Raw genomic sequence first — 19574 nt, forward strand, 5'->3', positions numbered from 1 at the left:
TCTCAGAGAATTATATATTTTAAAGATTTTATACTTTCAATGCCCTACATTACACAGACAGGTCAACAGATAATGTTTTTCTTACATTTTTTTTTGTTGGCTCTGTTAAAGCACTTTATTCTGTTTAATAACCAAGGTTAGTAAGTTAGATCCGAGGCTAGTTACTCTCAATATATAACCATGTCTGAATGTTAATACCTGCCTAAATGTAATAAATACTTTACTGAAGTTCATATTGCTTTCGAAACATGGGCTCTATCATTAATGTGCTCTTGAGGTTGTGGGTATATAAGCCTGCAGAATGTAGCATTAAAATGCATATTAAAGGACTGGTTCATCCCCAAAAATTAAACTTTGTTGTAATTTACTCACTTTGATCATGTCGAAATCAGTTTGCCTTTCTCAAAGGGTCATTGTGGAAGACAAAATGAAAGTTTTGAAGCTCTCAGCAGTCGATCTTAATCATGATTAAAAAAAAAGAAAAAAAAGGTGATCCAATATGGATCATCCGTTATCTTCCTATTATAAGCAAATATGATAGATGTAAAGAACAAAGTGAAATTAACTCCTCAACAGCTGTTAACTACTGAAGCATCAACACACAAGCCGAAGATGATCAAACACTGCCATGACTGTCAGAAAGAATACATGTTCAGTTATAATTAAGATTTAATAAAAAATAATATCTGAAGCTGAGGTGTGATGTAGTGTTAAAGACGCCTTACCTTGCTTGTATTTAGCTGTTGTGTGCATGTTTTTTGATCCTAGTTCCCTTTAAAATGCAAACGCCCACACAATTATTTTTTCGTCAATCAACAAGTGGTTAGATCCCATGCATATCTGTTAGATTTGCTTAGCTTTTTACTTAGAACAAAGTTTAACATTCAGTTTAAACAAAGTTCAAAGTTTCATCAAAGTTTCAAATTCTCTTCAATTACAGAAAAATGTAAATATAAAAAATGGTCAAAGACCAAATGTATGTCTTTAAGCAAACCCCAGTGCTTTTATTTGTGTGCTTTATTTAGGATCTTATCTACAACTGGACAGCTTGCCATATTTATTTATTTGTTTAGATTTGTCTTTCATATATTTTTTGGAAAAAAAAAAAATCTACAGTCATATTTTGTTTAATTTGCTTGGTCAGTGCATTTGTGTTTTTCTGTTGCTGAGCTGGGAAGATTTGGAAAAGCACTTAACAAATTGATATGGAATTGGTCCAACACAAAGTCCAACATCTCTGATATGGAGAAGAGAGTCTTGCTCAAGATCAGGACACAGTAACTGTACCGAAGCAGAGTCTTTCTATAAAGTATTAGCTTAAATACAACTGTGTCTCTGTGTTAATTTACTTACCTAATAATACCTAATTTTCTGAATTTTAATTTATCTAAACTGTCTTTGACACAAGACTAGGGAGTCGTTTCACTCTTGTGATGCACTTTTATGAATAGCCATAATTGATAATGTCATTGACAATCTGCCTCCAAAATTTTGTTCTAAGTCCAGAGACATTATCAGACTAAATCTTGATTATTTGTATTTGATGAATGAATGTAAGATAAATGTAATCTCTCCAAAGCACGTCACCATCCAAATTCACTCAATTCATAGTGCACTCAGTTGCCATGTCATGTGCTATTGGTGAATGAGTGAGTAAGTTCAGAGACAGCATCAGTCTTTTGAGGTGATGAGTTAAATTTCTGTTTTTTTTTTTTTTGCGCCACCAAGCAGAATTAAACACGCAATGACAAACATCTGATCCCAGCCAAACACATGCGATTGGTACTGCTGTACATTTGGAATGCAGACACTTTTCATGGGACTAATATGCACCTCAGAGGATCTCAACTTGTATTTGTAATCATTTTTGTTGGAGTAAGTCAACCCCCCCCCCCCCCACCAAAAATTACAAAATTAAAAAAATCTAAGTTCAAAATAGTTATGACAGAATTTTTTTTACATCTCCCATGCTCACCAAAACTGATGACACTAGCGTATATTGTGAATGCACAGGTAGCCTGCTTTTTTCCAGTAAATAGACAAAAGTATTTTGTTAAAATATAAAGTCAGCAATGGATAGACTCAAAGCGAAACATAGTGTCCAATGCTTTTCTATTTTAAAGGACGTTTGTCTCAAAGCGAACACTTTACAGAGTGCTGATCTGGAACAGATTTATTTCACATCGTAGCTTAAAAACAGAGTTCCTTTTCCCACAGAAAAAGAAACATGGTTGTTAGATCCAGAGGCGTCGTGCCCATTCAAAGTGAGGGGGCACGTGCCCCCTCAGATTTCTGAGCCAAGTGGATTTTAAATGCAGCTTCCAAACGAAAAAAAAAAAATTGCAGAATAATATTTTTTATATATTTGATACAATCACAGCTGTGAGAATAGATCGTTCAGTGCACAGCATCAGCTGCTAAATTCAAATCTGCGTTCGCTGGCTGGCGCTGAGCCAGAGACAGACGCGTTCGTACAACGCTTCATGATAACCAATCAGAAACTATTCTGTTGCGCTTATGGATGCAATGGCCAATCAGAGACGTCCAGAAGAGTCATCACTGAAACGCAGTGTTTTGTTCACTTGCTCGCTGACTGAATTATTTAGCGAATTCTCTCATCAGAAACAACAAAAAGTGCAGATGTGCGTACGAATGTAAGTAAGATATTCGTTTCATAATGTAAAGTGCTTCAGTGATTTTAATGGGAGTTTTTGAGAGTGCCTGAACTCTGGCTAGACTGAATGAAAATGTTTTTTGATAATGTAAATGTTCTTTACTCTCTGTAAAATGAAAGTGTTAAAATAAGTATCTTACAATATTGTTATTAAAATTTACATTAAATGCAAATTCAGTCGTATTAAAAATATTTTATGGCATGATATGGCACTTAAGTAAAAAGTCAGATTTTTATGTGTAGTTAATAGATTACACTACATTTCCATATATTGATCAAATAACAATCTATAAAGGTGCAAAACGCGTTTACCTACACATATTTGAGAAACGAGATATCTCCTGATATATTAAGCATGTTTGGAATTGTTTTGAATAAAAAGGGAAAAAAAATATAAAAAAATAAGCCTATATCAGTTATACAGTGCTTTCGTAGAATGACTTATACTCCCGAACCCCCCCCCACCCAAATGTGCCCCCTCAAAAATCATGAATGCATGACGCCCCTGGTTAGATCCAGTTCCCACCGATCCGCTATACCAGCCCAAGTGATCGTCATACTTCGTGTCTTTGTCCCACACCTCCAGCTTTAGTTTGTTACTAGAACTACAGCTTGAGAAGATTAAGCTTCCTGTCCACTGAGGATTTGAATTATCCAACAGTAGCACTGGTGAAGTCCAGCTGAGATGCCCGCATCAGCACGGCCAGAGACACCAGCCCAAGATGATGAAACACTGCCATAGCTGTCAGAAAGAACAAACGTTTATAGTTATAATTAAGATTTATTACACATAAATATTGAAACGAGAGCATAATATTTGCATATGCTAAAAGTAGAAGCTGAGGTATAATTGAGTGTTGAAATGCCTTACCACACTTGTATTAGAGTCTGTATGAATGCTTCATGATCCTCTGCCACTTTATAAAGCCAATGCAATCACAAAAACCTTGATGATCAACAGGTGATCAACAGATGGTTAAATCCCATGCTTATCTGTGTTACATATGTGACCCTGGACCACAAAACCAGTCTTAGGTCGCTGGGGTATATTTTTTTAGCAAAAGCCAAAAAGACATTGTATGGGTCAAAATTATTGACTTTTCTTTTATGCTAAAAATCATTAGGATATTAAGTAAAGATCATGTTCCATGAAGACATCTTTTTGATTTCCTACCGTAAATATATTAAAACTTAATTTTTGATTAGTAATATGCATTGCTAAGTACAGTCGTGGCCAAAAATATTTCCCCCCTTGGTAAATATGATCAAAGAACGCTGTGAAAATTCATCTGCATTGTTAATCCTTTTTATTTTTTATTTTAACAATTCACAAAAAATTATCCTTTCATTGGATAATATGAATTTAAAACGGGGGGGAATACCATTATGAAATAAAGGTTTTTCTCAAATACTCATTGGACACAATTATTGCCCCCCCTAGAAATTCTTATGAGTAAAATCTCTCTTAAGTATATTCCCATTCATATTCACACTTTTGAGCACTCCAGCATGATTATAAACATGAAATTATCCAGCTCTGGCTTCCTGTTTCACAAAAATATATAGAGGAGGGAAAACAAAGCCCAAATTCCCTTAATCATCCATTACAATTAGAAAAAACAAAGAATATATTTCTGATGTGCAGCAAAAAGATAATTGAGCTTCACAAATGGGTGAAGTGGCTATAAAGAGCTAGAGCAGTGAAAATTCCCATTTCCACCATCAGGGCAATAATTAAGAATTTCCAATCAACATAAAATGTTACGAATCTGCCTGGAAGATGATGTGTGTCTATCATCCTAATGTATGGTAAGGAGGTCAGTTTGAGTGGCTAAAGACAGACTCACCAAGGACCACAGCTGGAGAATTGCAGAAAATAGTTGAATCTCGGGTTCAGAAAACCTTAAAAGAAATTGTCAAACAGAACCTACATCACCACATGTTGTTTGGGAGGTTTACAAGAAAAATTCTCCTAGCTCATCCAAAAACAAAACTCCAGCATATTCATTTATCAGACACGACTGGAACTTCAAATGGGACTGGCTTCAATGGTCAGTCAAAAATTTTTAGCAGCAAACACTCAAAATGGGTTTGGTGAACACAGAGATAAAAAGTACCCCATGTGTACAATGAAATATACAGCTGTATTTTTATGTTTTGGGCCTATATTTCTGCTGGAAGTCCTGGACATCTTGTTTAGATACATGGCATCGTGGATTCTATCAAATACCAACAGATAAAAAATCAGTAAGTGACTGACTCTGTTAAAAATCTTATAATAGGCCATGTTTGGATCTTCCAACTGTACAATAACCCAAACACAAACCTCAAAAATGGGTCACTGAGTTCAAAACCAAACTTCTGCTATGGCCATTGCAGTCCTCTGATCTGAACCCTACAGAAAATGAGAGAAGTGAACTGAAGAGGAGAAGCACCAACATGGAGCTGGGAATCTAAAGGGTCTGAAGTTATTCTGGATGAAGGAATGGTCTCTGATCTCTTGTGAGGTGTTCTCTAACCTCATCAGGCATTTAGACCTGTTAAACTGGCAATAGAGGTTTCAAAAAGTATTGAATAAAAGGGGGCCGTTAATTGTGGCCAATGTGTATTAGAGAAAAACATTTATTTCATAATGATATTTCCCCCCATTTTTAATTCTTATTATCCAATGAAAGGATACATTTTTGTGAAATTTTTAAATAAAAGATCAAAAGGATTAACAATCCAGATTAATTTTCACAGCCTTCTTTGATCATATTTACCAAGGGGGCCAATATTTTTGGCAACGACTGTATTCATTTGGACAACTTCAAAGGTCATCTTAAGTTTAATAGTCTGTTGTTATATGGTGCCACAGGAGCGTTTTATATTAAACTAACCTAGAATTGTATAACACATTTTATAAGTAATAAATGTAGAAATCCAGATCTTCCTTTTGGATGGACATTTTCTTTTCTTTGGCATGAAGGTCTACAAAAAAAGTCTACAGAGTTTCCTATTTCTCCCATCTAATGTTCTCTCTGCAGGTGTAAAGATCAGGAGCAGGATCTAGGTACTCTGAAAGCTCAGCTGGGAGAGAAACTGAAGGTTCTGGCTGAGAACGACACTCTGAAGGTAAAGATGGAAAGCCTTCAGGCTGCTGTTAAACTGGAACAGAAGAAAACTCAGGATGAGAAGTGAGTGCATCTGATGCCTACAAAAACACACATTTTTGAATTAAGTTGCATGGCAGATATATAGAATCAACTCAGTTGCACACTGTGTTTATCCTCTATATGTGAACTAGTGGTTTGATAGCTTTACCTTCAAGCAGCCTGAAACATAATGTTTCAGTAACACAGGTCTATAAACCCTGCATCCTAACAATACGGTATATTATCAGTGTGGATGATTTCAGATTAATTGATGCTATTAGTCGAGGGTGAGAATCAGGATTTAATGTGTAGCTTAGGTTCTGACTTGATGGATTTACTTTAAGTACACTCTATATAACAGCAACATTATTAAGCTGCTTTAAGACAATTTATCACTGTCAACTATCAAGAAAAAATATGTTACAGGTGAGCAATCAGTGTGGCAAACATTATCGATTAATCTATTGTGGGTGAATTATGTTGTTGGTAGCAAAAAATATTTTTGTTTAAGATCAATGTTTCTGAGAGAATTATATATTTTAAAGACTTAGAAAAGGTCTCAGTTAGTTATATTTTCATTATATTCTCAATGCCCTACATTAGGGAAGTCGTGGTCTAGTGAAGTCGTGGCCTAGTGGTTAGAGAGTTTGACTCCTAACCCTAGTTGTGGGTTCGAATCTCGGGCCAGCAATACCATGGCTTAGGTGCCCTTGAGCAAGGCATCGAACCCCAACTGCTCCCCGGGCGCCGCAGCAAAAAATGCTGTGTGGGTGCACTTTGGATGGGTTAAATGCAGAGCATGAATTCTGAATATGGGTCACCATACTTGGCTGAATGTCACTTCACTTCACTTTACAGACAGGTCAACAGATAACATTAATGTTTTTCTTACTTTTGTTTGTTGGATCTGTTAACATTTAAACTAGCACTTTATTCTGTTTAATAATAACCAAGGTTAGTTAGATTTGGGGCAAGTTCCTCTAAATATAAACTATGTCTGAATGTTAATACCTGCCTAAATCTAATAAATACTTTTCTGAAGTTCATATTGTTTGACACATGGGCTCTATCATTAATGTGCTCTTGAGGTTATGGGTAAATAAACTCAGCATATAGCATTAAAGTGCATATTAAAGTACTAGTTCACCCCCCAAAATATTTGTTGTCATTTACTCACCTTAATCATGTCGGAACTGAAAGACAAAATTAAAATTTTGCAGCACATAATGTTCAATCTCGCAAATGTATTAATGATTAGGCTACTGGGCACCGTCACTATCCACAATAACAAAAATTCAACTATTTTAATGATCTAATACGACTCGCCCGCTTTCGTCCTATTATAAACATAAAGGGCTACTACTACTACTACTACTACTATAAGTAAACCAGAATAGATGTGTGTAAAGAACAAACCGAAATTAAAGTTGTTATTTATTGACAAGCGTCACCTCCCGAAGACTGTTAACCGTCGAAGTCGTCAGAATCTGTAGTTTATCATTTAAATCGATTCTCTGAACTGAAAAGATTCTATTCAAATGAACCATCCGTTCACTACATCGACGCGGCGTTCTATGAACGCGCCAAGGAGAGCTAAATTTAATAATATATGAAGCTGAGATGTGATGTAGTGTTAAGATGCCTTACCTTGCTTGTATGTCGGTGTTGTGTGTATGCATGTTTTTTTGACCCTAACGTTAGCTCCCTTTGCAACCGTTGGCTACACGAGACTAATAATCCCAGTCTGGGGAAGATTACTTGCCTTTCCAGCCGACTCCTCCCCGAAATCACCATATATGGAGTTTACAACGCCTAGTTTTACTATGCATAACCTCATCTGCATATCATTTCTTTGCATATTCCCATCCACGTGACACCATATTTAACGCCGTTTAAGGTAGGCTACAAGACATTAAGGAAATATGAGATGTGGACTATAAATGATATTTGTGCCAAACACAGTTTTTATTACTAAAAATCATCCAGTATCCTTTTAGTATAAATATATAAAAATTAAAATCCCTAAAAACAAAACTGTTTAAAATAGTTCTCAGATTAATAGAATATAGTTGCTTTCATTCTTTTCCACTGGCCAAATAGTATTTCAATTGTTTTAAAAAATTCAAATCAAATTTAATTTATGCAGTATTGATGATAAGGTGGACATATAATTTTTAGCCTATATTTCTTGCAGTGTAAATAGAATTTTCTGACTCGGTGCGTCACTGACAAAGTAGCCTATTTTAAAAAGAAAACAGGCAAATTACAATTTTCTTCAAGTTGAATCTTTCAACTACAGTGGTATTTTTCATAATGTTGTAGAGAGGATTTAACACGTCATCATCACCTCCTTGCATGCAGCTGCGGTTTAAAGTTTAGTTTAAAGATGAATTAAGGTGCATCTGTAGCACTTCTGTATTTTCAGTGCTTATCTCCATAAGAGTGGAATATTTAATGTAAATACATTGAAATGAAAACTGATTTTAAAATCGTTCCTTACTTCATTACTTTTCTTACGCCAAGAAAAGAGTGCGCACGCATGGTCTAGAATGTCCGTGAGATGCATAGCTACATATTTACGCCAAGTTATTTTTTTATAAATCCCGATATGTGCGTATTGCATATGCAATTTCTATGCCTATTTTGTGCGTACGCAACGTTTATAGAAATGAGACCCCAGGTGGTTAGATCCCATGCCTATTTGTTTACAACTTTTTTCTTGTAACATGTTTGTAAGATTGTATGAAAATTATTTTAACAATTCACTGTCCTGAGGTAGAACTAAACTGTGCCCAGCTGTTGAAACCGATGTGCTTTCCGTATGCATGAATTTATTTGAATTTATTTGAATTTAATGAATTTATGCACGTATTTGTGTTTTCCTATGTCTGAACTGGGGACATTTGGGAAAACATATGCAAATTGATATAGAGAAGTCTTTTAATGGCAAAGTTGAATTTCAGCAGCGATTACTTTAGTCTTCAGTGTCACATGTTCCTCCAGATATCATTCTAACATGCTGATTTAATGCCCAGTTATTATTAGTGCTCAATTAATAATTATTCTTAATTATTATCAATGTTGAAAACAGTTTTTGCTGCTTAATATTTTTGTGGAAACAGTAATAGTTTTTAAAGGATTCTTTTGATGAATAGAAAGTTCAATGAAGAGCATTTAATTCTTCTTCTTCTTTTTTTTTGATCTTACTTTACTTAACTTTTTTATCATGGTTTCCACAAAAAATATTAGGCAGCAAAAACTGTTTTCAACACTGATCAGGGCTGGACTGGGACAAAAAATCGGCCCGGGCATTTTTGCCCAGACCGGCCCACTATATGATCATAAACACCATCCATCTTTGCACGCCCTTAATTATATGCATACCAACTCCTATTCATTAAAACCACTAATGCCATGTAATGAGTGAGTATAGGAACGAGTGAGAGTTAACAGATGAAATAAGTCAAAATGTTATATTTATTAATACAGTTGAACTATACTCCACAGCGGTGAATCCTAAAACAAGCTATAAGCGGCTCTGGCATAGCAATACCAGTGTTTCTTACAGGATTTTTGTTAAAACTATGGTGGTGTGTCCTCGGTCCTTCTAGGGGGGTTGGGGGGCATGCCCCCCCGTGAGAAGGTTTGTGCATTTTAATGTTAACTTCATTAATCTGGTGCACTTTGAGAGTTCAAGATTAAAAGCTCCAACCCATATTCAGTGTGCAAATTACACAAAGAAAAATTCAAACCTCTTTTAGTTATAGTGTCTATTTACATTACACCTATACATAATAATAGTTATAATATTAATCCAATGACAGTAATAGCCATATTTTGTAAAACAAATGCACAAAAAAAATAAAGATATATTTTGACACAGTTTACAGTGTCTGCTTTAAGGGCCTGGTTCTATTTTTTCACGCTATTTATCTGCACATTCCTTGCGTTTCTTCTCCATCTTTTTTTTACAGATACACACTGACACTGCTGCCGCTCGCTCACTCGTTTAAAGTTGTGATTGGGCCAGCCCAGTGTCAATCAAGAAAAGAGCCAATGGGCCGCTGATCTACGTGTCTCATGGGCTGGTCTGTCAGAAAAAAAAACTAACACTGACTTTGACCAATGCATTACACCGGCACAAACCCAGCGCCGCCAATTAAGCAAAACAAAACAAAACGAATGGGCGGCCGATGTACAAATTTTATGGGCCGTTTAAAAAAAAAAAAAAAAGTATGAGTATGAGATATCGGCCCAAAAAGCACGTCGGTCCACCGGGCAAATGCCCGGTATGCCCAATGGCCAGTCCAGCCATGACACTGATTATAATAACATATAATGTTTGTTCAAATCATGTGACACTAAAGAATGGAGTAATGATGCTAAAACTCAGCTAACTTTCTTCAGTTTTATCTTCTAAGGCTACATACTAGTATTTATTGTGAGTGCACATGTAACCTTCAGCACATAGACTATAAGCACTTTGTTAAAATGTAGTGTTAGCGGTGTGTAGATTTTAATGAACACACATCAATGCAAAACATACTCAGAGTGTTCAATGCATGCTTTTCTACTTTTTTATTGCTGAGCTTCATACAGAGGAGGTTTGTCTCAAAGCAGCTTTACAAAGTGCTGATTTGGAACAGATTTATTTAACATTATATTTGAAATTCATTTTTCCTTTGCCCACAGAAAAACTACCAGAGTTAGATCCAGTTCTCACTGTTGTTCTATACGAGCCCAAGAGATCATCAAATTTGACGTCTTGGTCCCACACCTGCAGCTCTAGTGTATGACCAGATTTGCAGCCTGAGAAGCTGTAGCTTGATGTCCACTCAGGATCACGTTTACCCTGGAAATAATTAGTTCTCTTGTATTCACCACCGCACCAGATCTTGACATATGGATCGGGTGCGTTTCCCAAAGCATCACCAGGCAGGTTATATCCTCGTAAACCAGACACAACAACAGCAGCACTGGAAAAGTCCAGCAGAGACACCAGCATCAGCACGGCTAGAGACACCAGCCGAAGATGATAAAAGACTGCCATGGCTGCCAGAAAGAACAGATGTTCAGTTATAATCAAGATTTAACACACAAGTATTGAAAGGAGGAAATAATAATATATTACAAGTAGAAGCTGAGATGTGATTGAGCGTTGAAATGCCTTACCTCACTTGTATTAGAGTCTGTATGAATGCCTCCTGATCTTCACCCCTTTAAAGCCAACGCAATCTCAGAAATCTTCCCACAGGTGATCGTCAGGTGGTTAAATCCCATACGAATCTCTGTCAAATATTATCATGAAACATTAGTGGTCTGTTTGCATTGGTCAAGTTGCCAAGTGTGTGTAAAACTGCATCCTAATAAGTCGTAAAAGTGATCATTTAAAATAAGTTTAATAATTGTCTGTCCTCAGTGGCTACAACAGCAGAAAACACTGCGTCAGTGACATACAAGAGTGTACATTATGAAGAAATAAATCATCTTTTAAACATTTTGTCCAAATTCATTTTGATTTAAAATTAAAATTAAAATAATCTTACACCATTTTCAAAATTTGTTTTAAATTTAATGACAAAAAAGTCATGTGGTGCAACCATCTAGTAATTTTTATATAGATGAATGCCTTGCAAATAAAATCTAATATTTAATGTCGGTTGGACCACATTTCTCAAATGTTCAAATTAATTATTGCTATAATACTTTTACGTGTATAATTGACTGTATTTGTGACAGTCAGAAAGCACATGGTAAAATGATATGGAAGTGCAATGGTTTAATTTAATTGGGTATTGGTTGCACTCAGAATCCAATGGATATGAATTTGAAGAGAGTCTTGCTCAAGGAAAACACACGTAGTGCACACACACATTTGGAAGGACAGGGCACTGAGTGCATGTGCACACATGGTGTCATTCACACCTTTATCATATACTGTACGATCAGAACTAATCAAGAGTTTGAGATGGACATACAGTACACGACACATTAAGGGTGGGCGCAAATAACACTCAAAATATTCTTAAATGTACCAGAGAGTGATGCATGGTGCAATGTTGTATTAAGTACATACCTTGTACAATTTTTTTTTTGGTAATTAAAAAAAAAAACCTGTGGATTAGTTAAATGGTTACCTTACCATATACAGTAACATGCTGTAAACAGTATAACATTAGTAAAGTAACACTGGAGTATGCTACATAAAATTAATCCCAAAATGCATCTCAGTCTCAAAATGCAATAACAAAATCTTGCAAAAGGTTATCAACGAGTGGGTAAATCCCATGCAAATCTGTGTTAAATATTATCTTGAAACATGGTGGTGTATTAACATTTGTCAAGTTGCCAAGTGTGTAAAATAATGCATCCTAAGAAGGCAGAAAAGTGATGATTTCAATAATTTGAGTAATTCTGTCCTCAGTGGCTACAACAGCAGAAAGCACTGGGTCAGTGACATACAAGAGTGTACATTATAAAGAAAAGAAGTGATCTTTTAAACATTTAGTTCAGATGAACTATTTGCATTAATGTTGGTTGCAGATAATTAAAACAAAACATTTATACATATTTTAAAGAAAAGTTTAATTTTAAATTCGAAGTTTAAATGAAAAAAGTCATGTTTTGCAATTATCTAGTTAAAAAAAAACATTTTACAAAACATTTTTTGTTTCAAAAACATTTTAAAGGTTTTTTTTTTTCTAAAAGCGGACCTATTCAGTGCATGCACTCACTGACTGAAGTCTGATCTCTGGTGAACTCTCTCATCAGAAACAACAAAGTGCAGATGTGTGTACAGTGTATGTAAGATATTCCTTTTTAAATAGTTTAAACAGTTTGAGTGATTATAATAGGAGTTTTTAAGAGTGTTTGAACTCTGGCTATAGACTGAAGACATTGATAATGTTCTTTGATCATGTAAATGCTCTTTGCTCTCTTTCTGTGCAATGCAAGTGTTATAATTAGTAACTTAAAATGTTTTTATTAAATTCACGTTAAACACAAAGTCAGACGTATTGAAAATAATTAATGGCATAACAGCCATACCTGCTACTTAAGTAAAAGGAGAGATTTATGTGTAGTTAATAGATCACACTAAAATTGGGCTACGTTGCCTTCCAAGATTCAAAGAGTTTGTTTCTTCACTGGAACAGATTTGTAGAAATGTAGCATTACATCACTTGCTCACCAGTGGATCCTAATTAAATAATAAAATTATTATGAATATGTTTTTGAAATAAGTCTCATATGATCCCCAAAGCTGCTTTATTCTTGATCAGAAATACAAAAATCATAAAACTGATTTCTGTTTGAATATATTTTTTTAATTTGCAAAGTTGAATTTCAGCAGCAATTACTTTAGTCTTCAGTGTCACATGATCCTTCAGATATCATTCTAACATGCTGATTTAGTGCCAAGTTATTATTAGTGCTCAATTATTAATAATTGTTCTTAATTATTATCAATGTTGAAAACAGTTTTTGCTGCTTAATATTTTTGTGGAAACAGTAATAGTTTTTTTAAGGATTCTTTTGATGAATAGAAAGTTCAATGAAGAGCATTTCTTTCAATAAATGTCTTTATTGTTAATTTTAATCAATTTCACGAGTCCTTACTGATTTAAAAAATCTATTTCTTCTTCTTCTTCTTATTATTATTTTTTTAAATCTTACTTTACTTAACTTTTTTTATCATGGTTTCCACAAAAAATATTAGGCAGCAAAAACTGTTTTCAACACTGATAATAATAACATATAATGTTTGTTCAAATCATGTGACACTAAAGAATGGAGTAATGATGCTAAAACTCAGCTAACTTTCTTCAGTTTTATCTTCTAAGGCTACATACTAGTATTTATTGTGAGTGCACATGTAACCTTCAGCACATAGACTATAAGCACTTTGTTAAAATGTAGTGTTAGCGGTGTGTAGATTTTAATGAACACACATCAATGCAAAACATACGCAGAGTGTTCAATGCATGCTTTTCTACTTTTTTATTGCTGAGCTTCATACAGAGGAGGTTTGTCTCAAAGCAGCTTTACAAAGTGCTGATTTGGAACAGATTTATTTAACATTATATTTGAAATTCATTTTTCCTTTGCCCACAGAAAAACTACCAGAGTTAGATCCAGTTCTCACTGTTGTTCTATACGAGCCCAAGAGATCATCAAATTTGACGTCTTGGTCCCACACCTGCAGCTCTAGTGTATGACCAGATTTGCAGCCTGAGAAGCTGTAGCTTGATGTCCACTCAGGATCACGTTTACCCTGGAAATAATTAGTTCTCTTGTATTCACCACCGCACCAGATCTTGACATATGGATCGGGTGCGTTTCCCAAAGCATCACCAGGCAGGTTATATCCTCGTAAACCAGACACAACAACAGCAGCACTGGAAAAGTCCAGCAGAGACACCAGCATCAGCACGGCTAGAGACACCAGCCGAAGATGATAAAAGACTGCCATGGCTGCCAGAAAGAACAGATGTTCAGTTATAATCAAGATTTAACACACAAGTATTGAAAGGAGGAAATAATAATATATTACAAGTAGAAGCTGAGATGTGATTGAGCGTTGAAATGCCTTACCTCACTTGTATTAGAGTCTGTATGAATGCCTCCTGATCTTCACCCCTTTAAAGCCAACGCAATCTCAGAAATCTTCCCACAGGTGATCGACAGGTGGTTAAATCCCATACGAATCTCTGTCAAATATTATAATGAAACATTAGTGGTCTGTTTGCATTGGTCAAGTTGCCAAGTGTGTGTAAAACTGCATCCTAATAAGTCGTAAAAGTGATCATTTAAAATAATTTTAATAATTGTCTGTCCTCAGTGGCTACAACAGAAGAAAACACTGCGTCAGTGACATACAAGTGTGTACATTATGAAGAAATAAATCATCTTTTAAACATTTTGTCCAAATTCATTTTGATTTAAAATTAAAATTAAAATAATCTTACACCATTTTCAAAATTTGTTTTAAATTTAATGACAAAAAAGTCATGTGGTGCAACCATCTAGTAATTTTTATATAGATGAATGCCTTGCAAATAAAATCTAATATTTAATGTCGGTTGGACCACATTTCTCAAATGTTCAAATTAATTATTGCTATAATACTTTTACGTGTATAATTGACTGTATTTGTGACAGTCAGAAAGCACATGGTAAAATGATATGGAAGTGCAATGGTTTAATTTAATTGGGTATTGGTTGCACTCAGAATCCAATGGATATGAATTTGAAGAGAGTCTTGCTCAAGGAAAACACACGTAGTGCACACACACATTTGGAAGGACAGGGCACTGAGTGCATGTGCACACATGGTGTCATTCACACCTTTATCATATACTGTACGATCAGAACTAATCAAGAGTTTGAGATGGACATACAGTACACGACACATTAAGGGTGGGCGCAAATAACACTCAAAATATTCTTAAATGTACCAGAGAGTGATGCATGGTGCAATGTTGTATTAAGTACATACCTTGTACAATTTTTTTTTTGGTAATTAAAAAAAAAAACCTGTGGATTAGTTAAATGGTTACCTTACCATATACAGTAACATGCTGTAAACAGTATAACATTAGTAAAGTAACACTGGAGTATGCTACATAAAATTAATCCCAAAATGCATCTCAGTCTCAAAATGCAATAACAAAATCTTGCAAAAGGTTATCAACGAGTGGGTAAATCCCATGCAAATCTGTGTTAAATATTATCTTGAAACATGGTGGTGTATTAACATTTGTCAAGTTGCCAAGTGTGTAAAATAATGCATCCTAAGAAGGCAGAAAAGTGATGATTTCAATAATTTGAGTAATTCTGTCCTCAGTGGCTACAACAGCAGAAAGCACTGGGTCAGTGACATACAAGAGTGTACATTATAAAGAAAAGAAGTGATCTTTTAAACATTTAGTTCAGATGAACTATTTGCATTAATGTTGGTTGCAGATAATTAAAACAAAACATTTATACATATTTTAAAGAAAAGTTTAATTTTAAATTCGAAGTTTAAATGAAAAAAGTCATGTTTTGCAATTATCTAGTTAAAAAAAAACATTTTACAAAACATTTTTTGTTTCAAAAACATTTTAAAGGTTTTTTTTTTTCTAAAAGCGGACCTATTCAGTGCATGCACTCACTGACTGAAGTCTGATCTCTGGTGAACTCTCTCATCAGAAACAACAAAGTGCAGATGTGTGTACAGTGTATGTAAGATATTCCTTTTTAAATAGTTTAAACAGTTTGAGTGATTATAATAGGAGTTTTTAAGAGTGTTTGAACTCTGGCTATAGACTGAAGACATTGATAATGTTCTTTGATCATGTAAATGCTCTTTGCTCTCTTTCTGTGCAATGCAAGTGTTATAATTAGTAACTTAAAATGTTTTTATTAAATTCACGTTAAACACAAAGTCAGACGTATTGAAAATAATTAATGGCATAACAGCCATACCTGCTACTTAAGTAAAAGGAGAGATTTATGTGTAGTTAATAGATCACACTAAAATTGGGCTACGTTGCCTTCCAAGATTCAAAGAGTTTGTTTCTTCACTGGAACAGATTTGTAGAAATGTAGCATTACATCACTTGCTCACCAGTGGATCCTAAATAAATAATATAATTATGAATGTTTTTGCAATAAGTCTCATATGATCCCCAAAGCTGCATTTATTCTTGATCAGAAATACAAAAACCATAAAACCGATTTCTGTTTGAATATATTTTTTTAATTTGCAAAGTTGAATTTCAGCAGCAATTACTTTAGTCTTCAGTGTCACATGATCCTTCAGATATCATTCTAACATGCTGATTTAGTGCCAAGTTATTATTAGTGCTCAATTATTAATAATTGTTCTTAATTATTATCAATGTTGAAAACAGTTTTTGCTGCTTAATATTTTTGTGGAAACAGTAATAGTTTTTTTAAGGATTCTTTTGATGAATACAAAAGTTCAATGAAGAGCATTTCTTTCAATAAATGTCTTTATTGTTAATTTTAATCAATTTCACGAGTCCTTACTGATTTAAAAAATCTATTTCTTCTTCTTCTTATTTTTTTTTTTAAATCTTACTTTACTTAACTTTTTTTATCATGGTTTCCACAAAAAATATTAGGCAGCAAAAACTGTTTTCAACACTGATTATAATAACATATATTTGTTCAAATCATGTGACACTAAAGAATGGAGTAATGATGCTAAAACTCAGCTAACTTTCTTCAGTTTTATCTTCTAAGGCTACATACTAGTATTTATTGTGAGTGCACATGTAACCTTCAGCACATAGACTATAAGCACTTTGTTAAAATGTAGTGTTAGCGGTGTGTAGATTTTAATGAACACACATCAATGCAAAACATACGCAGAGTGTTCAATGCATGCTTTTCTACTTTTTTATTGCTGAGCTTCATACAGAGGAGGTTTGTCTCAAAGCAGCTTTACAAAGTGCTGATTTGGAACAGATTTATTTAACATTATATTTGAAATTCATTTTTCCTTTGCCCACAGAAAAACTACCAGAGTTAGATCCAGTTCTCACTGTTGTTCTATACGAGCCCAAGAGATCATCAAATTTGACGTCTTGGTCCCACACCTGCAGCTCTAGTGTATGACCAGATTTGCAGCCTGAGAAGCTGTAGCTTGATGTCCACTCAGGATCACGTTTACCCTGGAAATAATTAGTTCTCTTGTATTCACCACCGCACCAGATCTTGACATATGGATCGGGTGCGTTTCCCAAAGCATCACCAGGCAGGTTATATCCTCGTAAACCAGACACAACAACAGCAGCACTGGAAAAGTCCAGCAGAGACACCAGCATCAGCACGGCTAGAGACACCAGCCGAAGATGATAAAAGACTGCCATGGCTGCCAGAAAGAACAGATGTTCAGTTATAATCAAGATTTAACACACAAGTATTGAAAGGAGGAAATAATAATATATTACAAGTAGAAGCTGAGATGTGATTGAGCGTTGAAATGCCTTACCTCACTTGTATTAGAGTCTGTATGAATGCCTCCTGATCTTCACCCCTTTAAAGCCAACGCAATCTCAGAAATCTTCCCACAGGTGATCGACAGGTGGTTAAATCCCATACGAATCTCTGTCAAATATTATAATGAAACATTAGTGGTCTGTTTGCATTGGTCAAGTTGCCAAGTGTGTGTAAAACTGCATCCTAATAAGTCGTAAAAGTGATCATTTAAAATAAGTTTAATAATTGTCTGTCCTCAGTGGCTACAACAGAAGAAAACACTGCGTCAGTGACATACAAGTGTGTACATTATGAAGAAATAAATCATCTTTTAAACATTTTGTCCAAATTCATTTTGATTTAAAATTAAAATTAAAATAATCTTACACCATTTTCAAAATTTGTTTTAAATTTAATGACAAAAAAGTCATGTGGTGCAACCATCTAGTAATTTTTATATAGATGAATGCCTTGCAAATAAAATCTAATATTTAATGTCGGTTGGACCACATTTCTCAAATGTTCAAATTAATTATTGCTATAATACTTTTACGTGTATAATTGACTGTATTTGTGACAGTCAGAAAGCACATGGTAAAATGATATGGAAGTGCAATGGTTTAATTTAATTGGGTATTGGTTGCACTCAGAATCCAATGGATATGAATTTGAAGAGAGTCTTGCTCAAGGAAAACACACGTAGTGCACACACACATTTGGAAGGACAGGGCACTGAGTGCATGTGCACACATGGTGTCATTCACACCTTTATCATATACTGTACGATCAGAACTAATCAAGAGTTTGAGATGGACATACAGTACACGACACATTAAGGGTGGGCGCAAATAACACTCAAAATATTCTTAAATGTACCAGAGAGTGATGCATGGTGCAATGTTGTATTAAGTGCATACCTTGTACTTTTTCTTTCTTTCTTTCTTTCTTTCTTTCTTTCTTTCTTTCTTTCTTTCTTTCTTTCTTTCTTTTTTGGTAATAAAAAAAAACCTGTGGATTAGTTAAATGTAAGTTACCTTATCATATACAGTAACATGCTGTAAACAGTAAAACATGAGGTGCCAAGCAGGAAATAATTATATAAAAATCTGAATATATAGTTATTAGCCTAAACATATAAATGCAAACTCTGAATATATAGTTAAAAGTCTGAATATATTGTTTTGTCTGAATGACAAAAAAGTAAATCTGAATATATACTTACAGTATAAGTCTGAATATATAAATGTAAAACTGAATATATGTTTGTAAGTCTGAATATATAGAAGTAAATCTGAATATATAGTTATAAATCTGAATATATAAATGTAAATCTGAATATATGCTTATAAGTCTGAATAAATACAGGTGCTTCTCAATAAATTAGAATATCATTGAAAAGTTTATTCATTTCAGTAATATAACTCAAATTGTGAAACTCGTGTATTAAATAAATTCAATACACACAGACTGAAGTAGTATAAGTCTTTGGTTCTTTTAATTGTGATGATTTTGGGTCACATTTTAGAAAACCCCACTAATCTCAACAAATTAGAATATGATGACATGCAAGTCAGCTAATCAACTCAAAACACCTGCCAAGGTTTCTTGAGCCTTCAAAATGGTCTCTCAGTTTGGTTCACTAGGCTACACAATCATGGGGAAGACTGCTGATCTGACAGCTGTCCAGAAGACAATCATTGACACCCTTCACAAGGAGGGTAAACCACAAACATTAATTGTCAAAGAAGCTGGCTGTTCACAGAGTGCTGTATCCAAGC

The 19574-nt window shown here is 34.5% G+C and overlaps 3 protein-coding genes and 1 long non-coding RNA gene across 4 annotated transcripts; 1 reads left to right on the plus strand and 3 right to left on the minus strand.

Annotated features, from left to right (window-relative positions):
* The first annotated feature begins 87 nt into the window (after window positions 1–87).
* LOC132105578 (uncharacterized) lies at window positions 88–6860 on the plus strand. Its single transcript, XR_009423962.1, has 2 exons — window positions 88–140; window positions 6763–6860. It is a non-coding gene; the product is annotated as an uncharacterized LOC132105578 (long non-coding RNA).
* A 3507-nt stretch (window positions 6861–10367) lies between these two features.
* si:ch211-240l19.7 (uncharacterized protein LOC799219 homolog) lies at window positions 10368–10982 on the minus strand. The gene has a single exon (XM_059511881.1). It carries the CDS (start codon window positions 10856–10858, stop codon window positions 10457–10459), a length of 402 nt encoding a protein of 133 aa, XP_059367864.1. The 5' UTR covers window positions 10859–10982; the 3' UTR covers window positions 10368–10456.
* Window positions 10983–13787: 2805 nt separating this feature from the next.
* LOC132106245 (perforin-1-like) lies at window positions 13788–14398 on the minus strand. The gene has a single exon (XM_059511882.1). The coding sequence runs from the start codon at window positions 14276–14278 to the stop codon at window positions 13877–13879; it is 402 nt and encodes a 133-aa protein (XP_059367865.1). The 5' UTR covers window positions 14279–14398; the 3' UTR covers window positions 13788–13876.
* Window positions 14399–17196: 2798 nt separating this feature from the next.
* On the minus strand, window positions 17197–17812 carry LOC132106246 (perforin-1-like). Its single transcript, XM_059511883.1, has one exon. The coding sequence runs from the start codon at window positions 17685–17687 to the stop codon at window positions 17286–17288; it is 402 nt and encodes a 133-aa protein (XP_059367866.1). The 5' UTR covers window positions 17688–17812; the 3' UTR covers window positions 17197–17285.
* Between the last annotated feature and the right edge of the window lie 1762 nt (window positions 17813–19574).

This window comes from Carassius carassius, chromosome 26, assembly GCF_963082965.1.
Source record: "Carassius carassius chromosome 26, fCarCar2.1, whole genome shotgun sequence".
Classification (NCBI taxonomy): domain Eukaryota; kingdom Metazoa; phylum Chordata; class Actinopteri; order Cypriniformes; family Cyprinidae; genus Carassius; species Carassius carassius.